The following is an 18,229-nucleotide window of genomic DNA, read 5'->3' on the forward strand; positions in this document are numbered from 1 at the left end:
CAGGCAGCTTGCATGTTTATTCATTTTGTTGAGTACAGTACATACTGTGTGTGCCCATGCTTATGTGTGTGGAGCTGAGAGACTGACACCAGACTATTTCCTCTGACTCTCCACCTTCTTTTTTAATTTATTGGTTTGAGATAGGTCTCTCCCTGGACACGGAGCTCATGGCTCATCTAGACTGGCTGGTCAGCAAGCCCTAGGAATCCACCTACCTGTACTCCCAGCACTGGGAATAGAGAAGTGTTCCACTACACCCAGCATTTAATGTAAGTGGTGTGCTGGCTAGACTTATGTCAATTTCATACATGCCGGAGTCATTTTAGAAGAGGAACCCTAACTGAGAAAATGTCCCATGAGATTGTCCTGTGGTGCATTTCCTTGACTGATGCTTGATATGGGAGGGACCAGCTCGCTGTGGGCAGTGGTGCTTCCCAGCTGGTCCTGTTCCTGGGTATGATGGGAAAGCAGGCTGAGTAAGCCACTGGAGCCAGTAAACAGCACTTACTTCCCCATGGCCTCTGGATCAGTTCCCGTCTCTAGGTTCCTGCTCTGATTTTCCTGGTTGATGAACTAGACTGACTACAAGGTATAAGTTGAAACAAACCCTATCTTCTTCATTTCGCTTTTGTTTACGTTGTTTCATCACAGCAATAGAAACCCTAACTAAGATCTGAATTTAGGTCTTCATGTTTGCACAGAAAACATTTTACTAAGTCATCTCTTTAGCCCTCTGAAAAGCTTCTAAAAGGAAATCTAACATCTTGAAAAAGGAAATCATTGAGCCAAGACAGAAACTCAAACCATGTTTAAGCAGTAATAATGCACAACACCCATGTTCCAGAAATAATGATATTTAACAAGTGAGCTCATTGCGCAGGAATGGCCACCCTGGGTGCTGGTGCTGAGGGTCCCCGTGGGACAGGCACTTGGGGGGCAGCCTTCTGACTCCTTTCTGCAGACAGACGTTCCAGGCGTTCCGCATAGAAACCATTGAAATCTAGTCTTTAGAGGAGGGAAAGGGGTGTTAGAAAAACTCCAGGCAGAAGCTAGCCCAAGCTGAGAAGATACACAGGATCTGCCATGGTTATCCATGTGCCAACCCCACTTCTCCCAATCATGTGACAGGTACAACCCAGAGCCTCTTCCAGGCAGTGGGAGGGACATGCTCCACCTGCCAGTGCATGGGTACTCTAGCAGGTCTCAATCCCAGTGGGACTTGTGTGCCATTGGTCAGGGTTCTCACTACCCAGCATCCTCTGGCAATGGGAGTCTGAGGGTGCCCAGGCTGGCACAGGACACCAGATGGTCCCAATGTACAAACTAGGACTTTTCAAAAGAACAATTTAGGAATGGTATCCAATTCTTGGATGAAACCAGAGCCCCTTCCTATCCCAGTGATAAGTAAACAACAGCCCCTCAACCAGAGTATTCACAGCTGGCCCCTCCCTTCCACAGCCTTTGCCCAGATGTGGGCGCCTGATGCTGGAGCCATGAAGAACAGTGTTAGTGGTGAAAGCAGATGGCAAGGCTGGGCTTTAGAATCAGGAAGTGTTAATTACCTGGAGATGACACTGGCCATGCCATGTTCACAATCACTGGTGCTGTAGACACTTAGTCGGGCCAGCAAATCAAGAAGATGGGCAGAGAAGTTTTTGTCAAAGTTGTTGATGGTGGCCTCGAAACCAGAGGCCAGCTGAGGAGCATCCACATGCTCAGACAGATGCTGAAAATAGAGCCCAGGGAGCTCAGTATTGGTTACTGAAAGAGCTGTACACATGCTCTTCCCTTCTTGTTATTTTGGGTTTTTAGTTTGGAGACAGATGGTTGCTACCATACTTCAGGCCGCCTTGTGATTCTCCTACCACAGCCTCCTGAGTCCTGGGATCACAGGCTTGTGCCACCACCTCTGGCTCTCTGTTTTGGAGACAGTCTCATGTTGTCCAGGCTGGCCTTGAACTTACTTTGAATGCCCAGTCCTTCCAAGTGCTGGGACTGCTGGCACACGGGACCATACCTAGCCTCCCTAGTGCTTTAATGGAAGTACTTTTGCCTTCTCCCCATGTTATAACAGATAGGAACAGGACACAGCAAATGGAGAAACACTGGGGCAGTAGGCCCAGAACCCTAGGGCTTCTCCAGGCTGTGGTCTGATTTCAGGGCTACTGCTAATTTCTGGCCAGTCTCTAACAAGCAAGGACAGACCTCTCCTACTGCTTTTGCTTGGCGCCCTCATGCTTTTACACATCTCCCATTTGCTAACTCCTTACTATGAATCCTATAGGCTTCAAAGATGGTCATCTGGATCAACTGACTAATCAGGGAAAAGCACTTCAGCCAGGCAAAGCTCTGTGCTCCTGGGTAGCCTGGCCTACCCGACACAATACTGTTGTATAGATGGCTTTGCAACACTCTGGAGACCATATGTCTGGAGACTCATGTTGAGAAGGAAGTCTCTAGTGGCTGTGTTGGAACCTAACTTCAGGACCTGAGTTTTTCCTTTCATAGAGGTAAAAGCCAGAAAAAGGTAACTGAAGATGTCTGCGTTAAGTCAGACTTGTTCTGGAGCTGAACCTGGTTCTGAACAGCTGACCTCTTGCCTCCACTTTCCAAGTGCTGGGATTCTGGGTACAAGCCACCACCCCTGACTTTATAATGTCCGTCTTGTTTAAGGTTTTATTTTCTTAAGTTTGCAGTGCTAATACTGTCGTAGCTTAGAAGGAAGAAGGTCTTTCTGGATAAGCCCCATGGCCACATACCTTCCTGGTAGGCTCCCTCCGGGGGCGATCCTCAGTCCGTTCAGTCTCTGTGGGTGGCCCCTGCACACCACCCTGATCCAGTGTCAGACGGCCCAGCTCACTGTCCAGTTTCATACTCTGTGTAAATTTCTAAAGGTGAGTCATGAGGAAAGGTTATGGTTAGCTCCACATACAGTGCGCCACAAAAGACAGCAAGTACCGACAGGTGCACAGTACTCAACCCAGAGACGCAGGAACACAGAGCTCTAGACAGGATGTTAGTTCTTAGCATTCCCAGGCCTACAATTTTCAGTGACTACCAACTGAGTTTCCTAAGGACATAGTTGTCTTATGTTTCCCTATGTGGGAATTACCATGGCCCCTAAACATCTAAGGAATGAGCTTCACAGCCCTGTTCCCTCCGTAGCCTAGGACCACCGACATCTTCTACCTCCCGACTGCTGCCTACAGACTGCCTGGCTCCCAGCATCCTCCAGCCCAGAGACCCCAGACTACCCTTCTCTCACTGACACTTTCTGCACTATTTGCACAACTGCTCGAGATAAGTTCAATCGTGTTTAATACTCAGTTTTGACAAATGAATGCAAAGGCATTTGGAAGAGGCCTAAGACAGAGACCAGCACAGGGATGCTATGAGAGATAAGGCGGGCCCTAGAAAGCTTCACAGCCAGAACGGATGGCCTGGCCACAAAGACCAGGAGCTCTGCAAGGGCAGAAGTCTCGGGACAGAGCAGCACGTGGCAGCGGCCTAGACATACCCACGCTCCTGCTGCCTCCTTGTCCTCACCTGCATACAATTGGTAAACATGACACATACGGACATGAGCTTGGAGAAAACCTTCAGCAGCTCAGGGTTGGTTAGCATGCAGTCCTTCAGGCAGTTGTCAAGGAAACTTGTGTGGTGGCCAAGGACATCGTCAATGTTGGAGGCCTGCGAACAAAGGCCAGAGACTTTACCGAAGATCCTGGGCATGTGGTTTTCAGTTCCAGCTTGGTACTCTATTGCCTGTACATTGCCATTGTTTCAATGGGCCTGTGATCTCTCTCTCTCTTTTTTTTTTTCTGAGACAGGGTTTCTCTGTATAGCCCTGGCTGTCCTGGAACTCACTTTATAGACCAGGCTGGCCTAAAACTCAGAAATCCGCCTGCCTCTGCCTCCCAAGTGCTGGGATTAAAGGCGTGCACCACCATGCCCGGCTTGGCCTGTGATCTCTTAAAGATTACTTGTCTTTCTTCCTTCTTTCTCTGTCTCCTCTTCTCTCTCTCATGAACATGGGCAGCAAGCAGGCAGATGGACATTTTTGTGGCTGCCATGACACCCAGCTAGCACATGATGGTGTTATGAAATGCACTCTGGCTGGGACAGAGCCTCTCAGACACTATAATTTATGGAGCAGAAACTCACTGATTTCAGGTTTTTCTCAAGGATGTGCCAGGTCGGTTCCATCACTTCAAACATCATGTAGTACTGAATATTCTGGACAAAGTTGAGCATTCGCTGCCGCAGAGTGAAAGCACCAGCAAACCTGAGTGCACAAGGAACAGGTACTGAGGATGTGATGCAGACTCAGCACGAGGCACATGCAGCGCACAGTGATGGCTTCTACCCCCCAACCCCACAGCAGAGTGGACTCTCATGACCCTAGTTCTCCTGTGCTAACAGCCCAGACACACCACTTCTCTTAGCATGATAGAGGCAGACCAGACACACTACTCTTAACATGACAGAGGGCAGACCAGACACACCACTTCTCTTAGCATGACAGAGGGCAGACGAGACACACCACTTGGCAGAGTGCAGTGCATGCTGCTTGGCTGTCTTGTTGCTGATCCAGACACTGCAGAGCTGCCGTTCCACGTGCTTGCAGTAGAACATGTGTCGGAAGAGCATCTGGTAGCGGGTGAGTGCCTTCCTGCAAAGAGTGGCATGTCAGCAACCTGGACAAGCCAGCTTGTGCTTCTGACTGGGCTGCACCAACAGGCAGTAAGAACAACCCAGCATCCTACAGTGTGAGGCTGCCCAAGCAGGCAGCTCTGACTCCCATCCACCCCTGCACTGAGCTGGCAAAGCAACTGAGTTTCTTAATACTAGTAGAGGTTAAATACCAACTGAAAAGCCTTATCTGAAAGGTCAGGGGTACAGCTCATTGGTAAGCACTTGCCTGACCATAAATAGCCTGGGTCACATAGGACTCACCTGTTAATAATCAGTGACAGGGGCCATTTGACCATGTAGTCAAAGGAGAAGGCCTCCAGACCACTCAGTGTGAGCTCCGTGGGGTCAGCATGGGTCATTGCCTTTTCCTGCTTGGTCTCGATGGCCAGAACCCGCAAAAGCTGAGTGATTAGGTCATGAGGCATCAGTTCAATCTGGGGAAGTCAAAGAAAAGATGTACACAAAATTGTCTTAGACCTTACCTACCCATGAATGGAGCTGGGAAACAAGAAAGCTTCTTAAATACTATTACAGGCCAACCACTCACTGATAACCCTTAATTAAAAGATTAGGTTGGAGCCAGGAACAGAGGCCCACACCTTTAATCCCCGCACTTGGCAGGAAGATTTATGTGAGTTCAGGGCCAGTCTGGTATACATAGTGAGTTCCAAGACAGCAAGGTTTTCTATGCAGAAACCCTGCTCCAAGAGAAAAAGTTCGTTTGGGATGTATGCTGTGCACTGGTGATCACCTGCCGGCATGTGTAAGGACCTAGGTTCTATCCACAGCACCACATGGGGAAAAAAATGACATCAAAGCATCTTCCATTAAAATGGAAGAGAACATAAAGGAAATTTGCTTTTTAAAGGGTTATTTTTATTATATTATGTGTATCTGTGGGTATCTGTATGTATGTATGTAAAATGTGTATATCTGGTACCTGTGGAGGTAAGAAGAGAGCATCAGATACTGGAATTCACGACACAAGCTACTCAGTTTGGGAGCTGGGGACCAAACTTAGGTCCTCTGCAAAAGCAGCAAACACTCTTGTGCTGGCTAGTTTTGTCACACTGATACAAACCAGTCATCTGGGAAAGGAGAATCTCAAGAAAGTGTCTTTACTTTGCCTACCGACAGGTCTGCGATGCATTTTCTGAATTAGTGATTGGTGTGGGGTTACCCAGGCTAATGTGGGTGATAACACCCTTGGGCTGCTGGTCTTAGGTTTTATAAGAAAGCAGGCTGAGCAAGCCATGAGGTCCAAGGTGCTGAGCAGCATCCCTCTGTGGCCTGTTCACCAGCTCCTGCCTCCTGACCTGTATGAGCTCCTGCCCTCAGAGATGGAGTATGATGTGTGATGTAGAACTGTAAGCTGAAACGAGCCCATCCCAAGGTGCTTTTGGTCATGGTGTTTATCACAGCAATAGAAACCTCGGGTAACTTTGAATGACTAAGGATAACCCTTCTTTCCAGGCCTTAAAATAACATTTTAAATGTTTCTGTTATTGTTATGAGTGAGTAACCATAGGAGAAACTGAATAAATCTTTTTTTTTTTTTTAAAGATTTATTTATTTATTATATGTAAGTACACTGTAGCTGTCTTCAGACACTCCAGAAGAGGGCGTCAGATCTTGTTACAGATGGTTATGAGCCACCATGTGGTTGCTGGGATTTGAACTCCAGACCTTCGGAAGAGCAGTCGGGTGCTCTTACCCACTGAGCCATCTCACCAGCCCCCAACTGAATAAATCTTAAGAGTGAAAACCTTTTATTTTACCTGTGAAGTTGAAGCATACTTGGTGAGATTCATGACAGTAATTATTATGGACAAACAGTACTGTCTACAACATTAACTATTAAATACTTATTAGAGCCAACCACACGTCAGTTTGCTAAGGGTTCCTATAAGACTTAAATATTTGTCCAAAAAAGACACAAAATATAAAGGACAGGAAATAAAACAAAGCGTAAAGAATAAATGAGGAAAAGCACAAACAGCTTCTGAACAAAGCAAACGCTCACCGTCTCCTAACAGTCATGGACATGTAGACACTCTAATCCCGCTTGTCAACGGAACACAGAAGGGGACATCAGGTGAGCAGACATGACTCTCATTTGCCCCATAGCCAGCACCTGAGATGGTTCTTGTATGTTCTACCTGGATGATCAGGCCAGACTGCCACTAGGAATAATAAACCCTACAAAATTACTCCTGCACTTAATAAGAGATCCAGAAATACATAAAATGAAGAACAGAATTGCAAAGAAAACAAGGATCTACAAGAACAGTGGGGCCTCAGCCTTACTCTCAGTAATAGATGGAAGCTGAGTGCACAGCACTAAGAACCATCCAAGACTTGTCGAGCAGAGGAAGAACCCATGTAGAATCTTAGGACCATCATGATATGTTATAAAACTTATATTAAGGGCTGGAGAGATGGCTCAGCAGTTAAGAGCACTGATTGCTCTCCCAAAGGTCCTGAGTTCAAATCCCAACAACTACATGGTGGCTCACAACCATCTATAATGAGATCTGACTCCCTCTTCTGGTGCATCTGAAGACAGCTGCAGTGTACTTATATATAACAATAAATAAATCTTTGGGTCGGAGCGAGTGAGGCCTGAGCAAGCAGAGGTCCTGAGTTCAATTCCTAGCAACCACATGATGGCTCACGAACCATCTGTACAGCTACAGTGTATATACATAAAATAAATAAATAAATCTTAAAAACAAACAAACAAAAAAACCCAAAACCCGTATTAAACAGCGAAGTTCACACTAAGTAACAATGCTGGAGATGGCTCTTCCAAGTTCAGATCCCGGCACCCACAGTGGCCCACAACTGCCTGTAACTCCAGTTCCCAGGGACCCACGCCCTCCTCTGTCCTCCACAGGCACTACTGCACACATGTGCTGCACAGATACACGTGCAGGCAAAATACCCACACATATAAAATAAAGAAAATTTAAAAACAAAAAACCTGGGCTGGAGAGATGGCTTAGTGGTTAAGAGCACCAACTGCTCTTCCAAGGTCCTGAGTTCAATTCCCAGCAACCACATGGTGGCTCACAACCATCTACAATGTGATCTGATGCCCTCTTCTGGTGTGTCTGAAGACAGCTACAGTGTACTCATATACATAAAGTAAATAAATAAATCTTTAAAAAAAAGAAAAAAGAAAAGAGAAAAAACAGAAAACCCTAAGCAACCAAAGAAAACCCTGAAAATGTATAACTAAATGGGAACAAATCACTAAAGAAGAAACCATAGAATCCCTTGAGCTACCATGTGGTTGCTGGGAATTGAACTCAGGACCTCTGGAAGAGCAGCCAGTGCTCTTAACCACTGAGCCACCTCTCCAGCTCTCATCGAATCTCTTGAAACAAAAGAAAATAAAGCATGCTAAAATAGCCTAACTTTAAAATTCAAGAAACTATGAATAGAAATAAGTCCAAAACGAACAGAACTAACAGGCTGATAGAAACAAAGAGAAAGGGAGACATAAATATAAGGAAGAGAGTAATAAAACCAAGACTGAGTTCTTAGAAACATCAGGGGACCTGACAAGCTTTCAGATACATGAGGGAGGACAGAAGACAACACTGAACTCAGAGATGAGGGGAGCTCTTCCTGCCAGCCTTAGAAATCAGAATAGCTCTCTGTACTGCACGACAGCAGACATACACCCTGCTGATGGCAACAGAAACATACCGGTGGCCAGGATAAACTCTAGAAGCAGAAGTTATGGAAGATCTCAACTGCATGACATGGAGCCTTGATGCAGTATCTCCAGAGAAAAGAGCTCAGCGACAGAACCTGAATAACTCACACCACTCCCCAAACCTTAGAACATGAAGAGCATCCGTGCACCTACACTCCGTCAGCCTAATTTGACACTGGCATGGACCAAACTCAAAGGAAAAGTAAAAAGTGGTGTCTCCTGTGAGACCAGACACAAACCCCTTAACAAAATGCTCGTAAGCCAGTGTTCTCTGAAATAGGAAGGACGCCTGGTAGGACGCCCTGACTGGGCCCTGCTATGTGTTCACTCCAATGTTGCAGAAGCAAGGTGCCATGATGGTAAACACTGCTCTCACCTTGAGGTCGTCTTTGAAGGGGTCAGTGTTGGCAGTGCTCATTCGCAGGGCCAGCTCCAACAGAGCCTCCAGGCGTGTGAGTATAATGTCCTCTACTGGCTTCCTGAGCTCCTCCTCAGTCAGGTCCATGAAATGCACGAAGAAGTCCCCCTGGTCCATCAGGAAGTAGCGCTTGATGGACCTGTGTCAGGGTTGGTGAACATATAGCCTAACCCCTGCCTTCACCATACAATATACATAGAGGTTTGGCAGCTCTCAGAGAGACATGGGGCTGCTCTGCTCAGGCATGGCAGAGGAGGGACTGACAGCAAAGAGCTGAGAGACCTGTTAGCTTGCACGGTCTGAGAACTAGAGAACTGAGACCTGCTACCTCACACTGAGGCTGCAGAGAGCATGTGTAGAGATAAAAATGTAGTTGCTAAGAAGAGCATTCTACTTTCAGCCCCATGGATACAAAGTGAAGTCCAACCTCAGGTGGGCCACCAGCTCCTTCTCCTCCATGAGGAAGTCCAGCAGCACTTTGCTGGCATAATTGAACGCTTTCTCTATCTGCTCCACATATGCCCGCTCTTTGAGGGTATAGATGATTTCTTTGGCTACAGGACAGGTGACATCATGACCACATTCTCTGACCACATTTAGGTATTTTCCTGAAAAAAAAAAAAGGAAGGTGGATTCAGTATGTACATGTTGAGTCTCAGGCCTGAACCTTTGTGATGCCAATCAAACATGAGGTAGTAGGCCAGACATGCGGTACAATTTGTTTCCTGAAAAGACTCTGCAATAGTTCTTTAGGTTGTATTTATAGGAAGGATTTTGAAAAGCCTTGAGATCTAGATTGCTAAATAATCTCCCAGCCCTTTCTGTTTCTGCTCAGTTTTCAGAGCAGAGCAATATGTCAAGGTCCCGAGGATTTGCCTAATCTCTGTATCAGCCCCTAACCTATGCAATGAAACTGAAAGATGCAGCTGGCCTAGAAGGTGTGGGTTCCTCATGGCTTTTGTGCTAAATGATGGAGTTGTAGAAAACCAAGATATAAAGCTATGTCCGAGGCAGACAGCTTCCTGATTAGGGGCAGAATAAAGTGATGGAGAACTAGGAACAACCAGTGACTAGCAGCTCAGGGTAGTAGGCCACTCCCAGCTAAGTCATCTTCAGGGACAGAGGGGCTGGAAGGCTGTGATGACCTTGGAGAGAGGTCCAGGCAGCAGTCACCTGTGCTGAGGATCTTGCCTGCTACCTTCTGCAGGAAGGACGGGATCTGCTGTGGCAGCACAGTGTAGCGCTGGTCCCAGTACTTGTCGTTGTAGTCCTCCTGGATCTTCTCCTTCCGCAGCTCATGTTCCTCCACCATGAACTCACTGCAAGTCACACAGTGTTTCAGGCCACTACAGCACAAGCCTGGCCAACTCTGAGGTGGGCACATACTTCCAGGAGCATCCTGCACAACCACTCAACTTTGAGTTGAGTGACTCAGCCTTACTCGGGAGCAGGTGTCTCATTTGAGACCAAGCTGAGTGGCTTCCTCCCTACTCTTCCATTATGGCCACAGGAGAGACACACAATGACTCGTCTCGGCTACATGGGCCTATCAACAACAGAATCAGACCCCTCCCACAGAGTTCCAAGAACCACTGACCTGCGGCCAGAAGGAAACTGAATTCCTTGTGAGGCTCATCACACTAAATTCTTTTGTTTGGCCCCTCCATAAAGGAATACAAAGCCCATCCTATAGTAGAGCACATGCAAGGCCTGAGTCTCATCCTCAGCACAGAGAACAGAGTTCTCTATGATCTGGTCACTTGCTTTACATATTCAAAGGCGTCATGCCAAAGTGGCACACCACTCAACCACATGGAAGCAGTAAGGACATGGGCTCCAGATTTAGACACCAATGTTCCTCACTCAACAGGGTAAAGCTGCAGACAGGCAGAGAGTGAGCAACACACACTCCTCGGCTCATAGCCGTTGTGTCGAGGACTTGTGTCTGGCGTATCCCTTCTCAGAGGCTATTGCACAGTGGAGAGTCCAAGTGAGAGGTATCTAGCACCCATAAGTCCTACCTGTATGGGTCATGAATGATGCCCCTATAGATCCACTTCTCCAGGATCTCGAAGTAAGGTGCACTGGCTGCCTTGGTCAGATAGAGACACAGCTCCTGCGCCTGGCTGTCCCCCGTGTAGTTGAAGCTCCTATCATGAAGAAGGCTCAGTGTCGACCCACCCACACACTCGCCTTTATCCACTGAGGTGGCTGTGGGTAGAAAGGAGTGGCTCACTACCAAGATGTCTAAGCATCCCTGCCAGATAGAACCCCTACCAAGACAGGTGTCAAGCTCAGATGCTAACGCTACAGTTACTAGTAAGACTTATCAAGAGAAGCCTCCAGGTCTAGCACGGTGGCACACCCAAATCTCAGCACTTGGGAGGCTGAAGCAAGATGACTGCAGGTTAGGGCAAGTGTGGACTACATAATTGAGTTTGTCAACTAGTCTAGAATACATAATAAGGCACTGTTTCAAAAAACAAGATGTGACAAAAACTTCTCCTTGCCACTATGCCACCAGAGAGAATGGCCCTGCCATGCCTTAGGGAGCCCTCCACCTGCAGCCCCTTCACCAGCAGGTCCATACCAAGGGAGGCAAGGATGTCGATGGTGCGCATGGCTGGCTGGATGTAGAACCAGAGCTTCTGCAGTGAGAGGAGGCCCTGCCTGTGCAGCTGTTCCAGTTGTGTGACCAGAATCAGGTATTCCTTTACCAGGGTTCTCATGGCAGCAGCCAGGGCATGGTTCACCTGCCCATATTCAAATGAAGACTTCTCCTCAATGAACCTACAGCAAAGAAACATGGGACACTGTGGGGGAAGAGCTAAATTACCAAACAAAAGTTGAACTATTCCAAGTCCCCTTCTCACCCAAGGAGCAGATTTCTCACTCCAGTACTTAGAACCAATGGGACTCTGTGGTATTAAAGAGTTTAGTCAAGATAGGGACCGGGGACTCATAGGCTCATCAAAATTTGTTAGGAAGAAGGGAGAATCACAAACCAGGAAAGGCTGGTCACACCAGGAACTCACCTGGTCACAGTAGAGTAGCTGGCAGCCACAGGGAGGATTCTGTTTACTAGCTCCCGGATGGACAGGTCCAGGTTGGGGTCCACAAGGAAGGTACGGTTCTGCCTCCCAGCCAAAGGCTGAGCAGTGATATACCTGCCATCCACACCCACAAGCACATAGAGCAGATCTTCCACCACTGCTGACTCCTGGGAGGCCAAGGGCAATGTACCTGCAAGGCACAGGCAACACTAGACTCCCCGTGCCACTGGCTCAGTAGCCTTACCGACCTCTGTACACACAAGGATGGGAAGAGGAAGTCATGTCCTTTCATGATTTGAATATGAAACAGATTCCACAGATTCTGTTTGATCCTCAGTTGGTGGCACTAGTTGGTAGGTTCTGGAAAGCTCAGGACATAGGACATAGCTATAGGAAGTAGGACCCTGGGGGTATACCTTGGATGGTTATACTGAATCCCCAGCTTTTTTAGCTTGATTTAAAAAGCCCATGAAAAATTGGGGTAAGGTAGGCATGGTCCCCAGCGACCGGCACCATTAAAAAGAACCCAATTAAACAGTGTTTCCAAGATACAGCAGGACTGATGCATGTGCACATACAAACTCAAGAGTCTGGGGCGGCATGCACAAGACCTGTATATGTTCAAACAAGACATGGTCTCAGCACCGAGAGGCACAAAATTCCACCCTAATTAAGATTTGCAATTGATACTTGCTGGAAGAAGGGAAATCTGTTTTCTCTTATGGAGTGTCACTGGGTTTATCACAGGGCACTTCCCCATGCCCCAGACTAGTTGGCCAACAGAAAACCAGCTTCAAGAATTTTTTGTGGGCTTTTTTTTGCTTTGAATTCATTCATTCATTCATTCATTCATTCATTTATTGTCTTATCGATATTTTGATTGTTTGCTTTGAATTTTGTTTTAAACATGAGAGAAAGATAAAGAAACATGAGAGGTGAGAGGGTCTGGAAGGAGTTTGGGAAGAGAAAACATGATCAAAATATATTGTATGAAAAAAAATATCAAAACACAAACCAAAAACCAAACCAAACCAAAAACCAAAACCAAAAAGCAGCAGCAGCCAGTTGCTGGAGATGTATTTGCCTGATTGGGAGAGTGTCTGCCTGATACTCAGTCCTTAGCACTGGAATAAAGCCAATCGCTTTGCATCTGAACAGGAAAGAGGCCTGGTGGATATCTCAAGAATTGGCCAGACCCCAACACCTAGGCTCCTGCCTAGCTATTCTCCTATGAATGGGAGTGTTTACTCGGTATCATTGTATCTTGGAATTATATAACTTTTGTTTTATAGAGGCTCACAGCTAGGAATGTACCTTAAGTTTCAGAAACAGTCTGGACTTTGAGAAATGGTGGAAATGTTAAGACTTGGGTACTCTGGAGAGGAACTAGATATGTTTTTTTATCATGAGATGGTCATGGACCTCTGAGAGCTAAGGAGAAACATAATGACTTGCATGCGAAAGGTTTTCCTACACAAAAACCTGGTCCCCACCTGGTGCCACCACTTTGGGAGATGCTGAAAACCTTAAGAGATAAGATATAGTTAGACGAAGTGGGTTAGTAGGTAGCTCTGTCCCAGCCATCCTGTCTTAGCATGGCTTTCCCTCCTGTCCCTACATGCCTGGCATGTGCTGGTGTCATTCAGGGAACAACCTGGGCCTGACAGCATGGAGAAGTGTCACACAACATACTTTGCACTTCATAAAGTCTCTTCATTGGCCTTGCACCCCGCCCCTCCCCCCCAATCGAGAGGGTGTAAGTGCCACGGGCAAAGCTCTATGTGTAGCTGACTTCCAGCCCAGGACAAGACATCGAGCTTATATCCATGCCTTTGAGTTCCAAGTTCTATTTCTCACTTTACTTCACTGGCTTTCTCTTGACCGGTAAAAATCACAATTTTAATCTCCATGGTTTGTGACAGCTCTGTGTGTTTCCCGAATGGCAGGATCTTCTACAAATAGCTCTGACCCTCTGTATAGTTTATTTCTCAGCCTACCATTCTTGGTTCACCTGCCACATAAGTCCTCCACGGTGATGGTAGGTAGCAGGTGGTGAGATGGAGCAGCTCTCCATACCTTAGTATTTATATCATTACTGAAATACTGTGAATCATCATGCCTACTCTAATGACTACCGGTAGCTCCTCAATGCAAGCACGAGTCTGGCAGATACTCTCTGGCTTCTAATCAAGACCTGTGCATAGCAGATGCTAGCCCTGTCCTCCTACCAGCATGCCTGTACAGGGAAAAATACCAAACAAAATTGAACCAGCATCTTACAGGGTATTAGGTGTGACAGGGAAGGACAAAGAAGGGATAACTATGGCCAGATCTTTAGTTGAGCTCTGAAGTGGCTGGGGAATACAGTGTGCAAATGCCTGAGGTAGCAGACCTGGCTTCTCTGACTGGTATGCAGGGCCTGAGTGGAAAATGGAGCTCAAGGGCAGAAGAGGCCAGCCTGGGTAAACTGTCAGGGTTTTGTTGGGGATGAGGGGCATTGTAGGGCTGCCACTGGACAGGCTTACCTGAGACTCAGGCCCTGTACTGAAAGAGGGCTCTAGCTATGCCTACAGGAAGTATGGGAACTACAGGAAGAGGGGAAAGATGTGGTTGTCAAGATCCATGCCCCTGCATGAAGCCATGGCCACTGGGATTAAGGTAATGAAACAGAAGACTGGTTGCTTGGGCACGCTCATTGCATTTCAATTTTCAACAACTACAGGTGTGAGTAAGCCACTAGGGAAGTGGCAGGTACAGTAGCAGAGTGGCCTTAGGTGACATAAGTTTACGTGGACACTTGAAAGTGGAGCTGGAAGAGGTAGATCTGGGACTAATCCTAGGGAGCTCACTGGGAGAACAGCTGGAAGGGCACAGAGTTGGAACAACTGGAGAAATGATGGCTTGTGATGCTGAGTGAAGCTGAGGATGGTGAAATCCAAGGGGAAAGAGTCCTGAGGGACACACACTATGCAGAGCACCAGCTACATCCATAGCATGTAGAACAGTAAGGTCTAAGGCTGAGGCTCTGCCAATGATGATGATTATGCTGACCACAGGAGAACAGACAGGGAAGGAGACAATTACCTCTACCAGGTGACAGGATAGGTGACAACTAGGTACCTGCCAACACTGCAAACAACAAGTCCACGACATAAAGACAGCTGCTTCTACCTTCTCATGAACTTGCAGCAGAATCATGTCTGCTTGGGGACAGGAGAACACAATTTGTCTAATAGCCCTATAAGATTTGGGGACAGGAGAACACACTCAATTTGTCTAATATCCCTATAAGATATTTCTAAAGGTGCAGTAGACCTCTGCACTAACACCACTCAGAGCTCAGGAGCTGTGGCAAGACACACCACTTCACAATTCTCTTAAACTGGGGCTGCCATCAAACAGGCAGGAAACCGCATATAAGCTAAGCCAATGCAAATGTTCATATTTGGTCTGAAATGACTCTCTGCATGTAGTCTATGGTATGTTAACACACACATCTTAGGTTCCTGAGAACTTGCCCTGAGACAGCAATGCTGTTAAACAGGTGCAAGGTGTAAGGCCTTTGTGTACTAATACTTGATGCAGTCTGTGGTAATGACAAATCACTTTTCAGGAAAGTGTGCCCTCCTGGTCCTTGTGTCTGCACACTGGTGCACAGCCCAGGTGGCCAGCTCCGGCTGTCCTAAGGCTCTGGCAGGAGGAATACAAGAACAAGCATTCAAGTCTTCTGGGCTTCAGTGTGTCACAGCCTGCTGAGGCACATGCAGGCAAGCAGAGAAGCTCCTAGGTGTCAGAAAGAAATTCATCACATACCTATAGGCAAAATTGTGTCTGAGCTCAAGCCCGAGCCAATCAGGAAATCTCCAGCCAGTGTTGGTCTCTCATACACCCATGCTGGGAAGACAGGGAGGGGCTGGCCTGAATTTTTTTTGTTCTGTTTGTCTCGAAGCATCTTTCTTGTAAGTTCCAGAGACTAGTAAGGGCATTTTAAAAAACAAAAACAAAATATACTATAGTGCAAATAAAACCAAGATATCTATGGAAATTACCACTTCTTTGGCATTAAAAAAAAGTCTATTGTTTTAGTACATAGAACATTCGATCTTATTTAAAAGGGATACATAGTTCTAACTACCTATCACAACATCTGGGCCTAAGAACAAGAGAGCCAGGCCCTCTCAAGGTCTCTGTCCAATAAGGAACAACTCACAGTGTCAGGGCACCAGCTATGGGGGCCATGGGAAAGTACCTGTATTTTACCAAAGTGTTTCAGATCAAGACACAAAGCAGGAAGAGCCTGAGTCAATTTTCTTAGTGGCTACATCTAACACCACTTGCTGAGTAAGACAGGAGTTAGCAACTGACATATCCTTACCCTATGGAGAAGGCCAACCACAAGGCTACAGGCTATATGCTAGGCCATGCACGAAGTACTGCCCTTCCTGGAGATTAGCAACCAGAGGCTGACAAAGCTGGCCACTTTTGGAAGTACTGACTTAGCTCTGCATGCCTGCACGTTATGCAGGCTGGATGGTAGGAGGGCAATGAGAAACTGGCACAGGGATATTCTAAAAGACTTTGCTGTGTCCTCTGTGCTCAGTACACAGAGGTGAGGACGTGGAAAGGGGTCTGAGGGTCTCAAAAGCAGGCATGTGGTGGCTCTAAGAGGACACTCTAAACTCACAAAACCACCAGTGTGAGGTGGAATAAATCCAAGCAGCAGCAAGCCCAGTGGAAAAAAATAACCTTGAGGAAATAAACTGGTAATTTAAAAAGTACTACCTTGTTGGAAACTGTCAACAAATTCCAGTAGGGAACCATGACGCATGCTGGCTTAGATGTACTGCATGTGGACTGGGCCAGACCCTCACTGCACTGTTTACCCTTGTAGTTCAGAGTTATGAGTAAAGAACGCAATCCAGCCTTAGCCTCACTTACGTCAGATTAGTTTTTACTAAGAGTAGACATATCTGCTTAGCTAGCAAACTGTGGACCATGGTAGGTCTGGTACCTGCTGCAGTGTGGAGCCTGTGGACACACTGCCAAGCTGCTTCCTCAGTTCCTCTAGCTCTTGCGTGGACATCTTAGAGGCTGCAGCAGGGATGCTGAAGCTGGCGGTGTTGCTGGCTGCAGCACTGGCTGCAAGCTCAGCTCGTTCCTTTGCATTCTGTTGCAAAAACTGAAGTGTCTGAAAACACACAAAACCATGCATTCACACTAAGTCACAAAAGCTCACTGTGTTCTACCACCTGTCATGTCACCGAAACACCAGGGGAAGGAACGCCCACAGCCTTCTTCGAGAGTCAATCCTTAACTTCACCTCCAGTGGCAACATTCCTCAGCACTCTGCCTACAGCACCCAGGTTGCAGCACCGCTTCCCCTTTCTGTGCTAGGGCCTGGCATACACCTCTACACTGATGGAGAGTAGGGCTCAAGGACTACTCACTGGCTCCACACTGACATACAACACATGCAGATGTGCCCACCTCATGCTACTACACCCGTGCTTCCTGGCCTATGCCCATTCTGAGTCACAGCTTATGATTCTCTGCTGTCTATGGTTTAGATATGAAATGCCTTCCCAAAAGAGTCACATCTTAAAGGCTCAGTCCCCAGCTGGTGATGTTTTTGGGAGGCGACTGGATCATGAAGACTTTAACCTTATCAACGGATTAATTCAGCAATCACAAACTGAATTCTTCAAGCCTGTTAGTCCGTCTCTCTCTGTTTTCTTTCCAGTAGCCATGAGGTCAGCCCTCTGTCACCTCTCTACCAGGCCACTACCTGATGTTCTGGCCTCAAAAAAAGCAGACTGAAACCATAAACCAATACAACTATTTCCCTTTAAGTTTTCAGGTATCCTTCCAGCATGGAAAGGCTAATGTTCACCAGACACATGCCTTCAAAGTGGTGCCCTCAGGAGGCACAGCTGCCAATCGGTGAGAGCCGAGCAGGACATGCAGAAGTAAGGCACAGAAGGCATCACCTGCACCCCAGGCTCCTTGAGGAGCCAGCACTCAGTGGAGACACTGGAGGGTGTTCTCAGTGTCCCCAACGCTGGCGTGGTGATGCAGAATGAGGTGGACGCTTACCTCTTTGTCTTCTGTTAGTTTTGATAACAGGTACACCAGTGGGTCAAGGTTCCTTGTATTTTTAGATTTCAGTTCATCATATTTCTTTAAAAAGTCCTCAGGAGTTCGAGAAAATTCTGCAATTTTGACCTGAAATCACAAGCATGTAAGTAACTTAATAATGGTAACAAATTAGATACTAAAAAAAAAAAAAAAAAATCTTCAAGAAAATGAAATAGAAAAAAGTGAACCAAATTTGGATTAGGT

The 18,229-nt window shown here is 46.8% G+C and overlaps 1 protein-coding gene across 4 annotated transcripts in view; it reads right to left on the reverse strand.

Annotated features, from left to right (window-relative positions):
* Nucleotides 1–18,229, reverse strand: part of Tubgcp2 (tubulin gamma complex associated protein 2) — a 25,372-nt gene continuing 7,143 nt past the window's right edge. For 2 of the 4 annotated variants that reach the window (XM_021194951.2, XM_029539172.1), the window contains 16 exons: nucleotides 17,984–18,112; nucleotides 16,902–17,078; nucleotides 15,704–15,863; nucleotides 11,873–12,080; nucleotides 11,428–11,627; nucleotides 10,859–11,048; nucleotides 10,011–10,156; nucleotides 9,265–9,445; nucleotides 8,796–8,976; nucleotides 4,957–5,129; nucleotides 4,544–4,672; nucleotides 4,165–4,285; nucleotides 3,547–3,690; nucleotides 2,760–2,888; nucleotides 1,563–1,726; nucleotides 1–1,005 (listed from right to left, as the gene is read on the reverse strand). In XM_021194951.2, coding sequence (XP_021050610.1) covers nucleotides 870–1,005; nucleotides 1,563–1,726; nucleotides 2,760–2,888; nucleotides 3,547–3,690; nucleotides 4,165–4,285; nucleotides 4,544–4,672; nucleotides 4,957–5,129; nucleotides 8,796–8,976; nucleotides 9,265–9,445; nucleotides 10,011–10,156; nucleotides 10,859–11,048; nucleotides 11,428–11,627; nucleotides 11,873–12,080; nucleotides 15,704–15,863; nucleotides 16,902–17,078; nucleotides 17,984–18,112 — 2,568 coding nt within the window. In that variant the 3' untranslated portion in view covers nucleotides 1–869. The remainder of the gene's footprint in view (nucleotides 1,006–1,562; nucleotides 1,727–2,759; nucleotides 2,889–3,546; nucleotides 3,691–4,164; nucleotides 4,286–4,543; nucleotides 4,673–4,956; nucleotides 5,130–8,795; nucleotides 8,977–9,264; nucleotides 9,446–10,010; nucleotides 10,157–10,858; nucleotides 11,049–11,427; nucleotides 11,628–11,872; nucleotides 12,081–15,703; nucleotides 15,864–16,901; nucleotides 17,079–17,983; nucleotides 18,113–18,229) is intronic. The other 2 variants (XM_029539173.1, XM_021194944.1) reach the window with 2 other exon arrangements.

The sequence above is a fragment of the Mus pahari genome, chromosome 1, assembly GCF_900095145.1.
Source record: "Mus pahari chromosome 1, PAHARI_EIJ_v1.1, whole genome shotgun sequence".
Classification (NCBI taxonomy): Eukaryota; Metazoa; Chordata; class Mammalia; order Rodentia; family Muridae; genus Mus; species Mus pahari.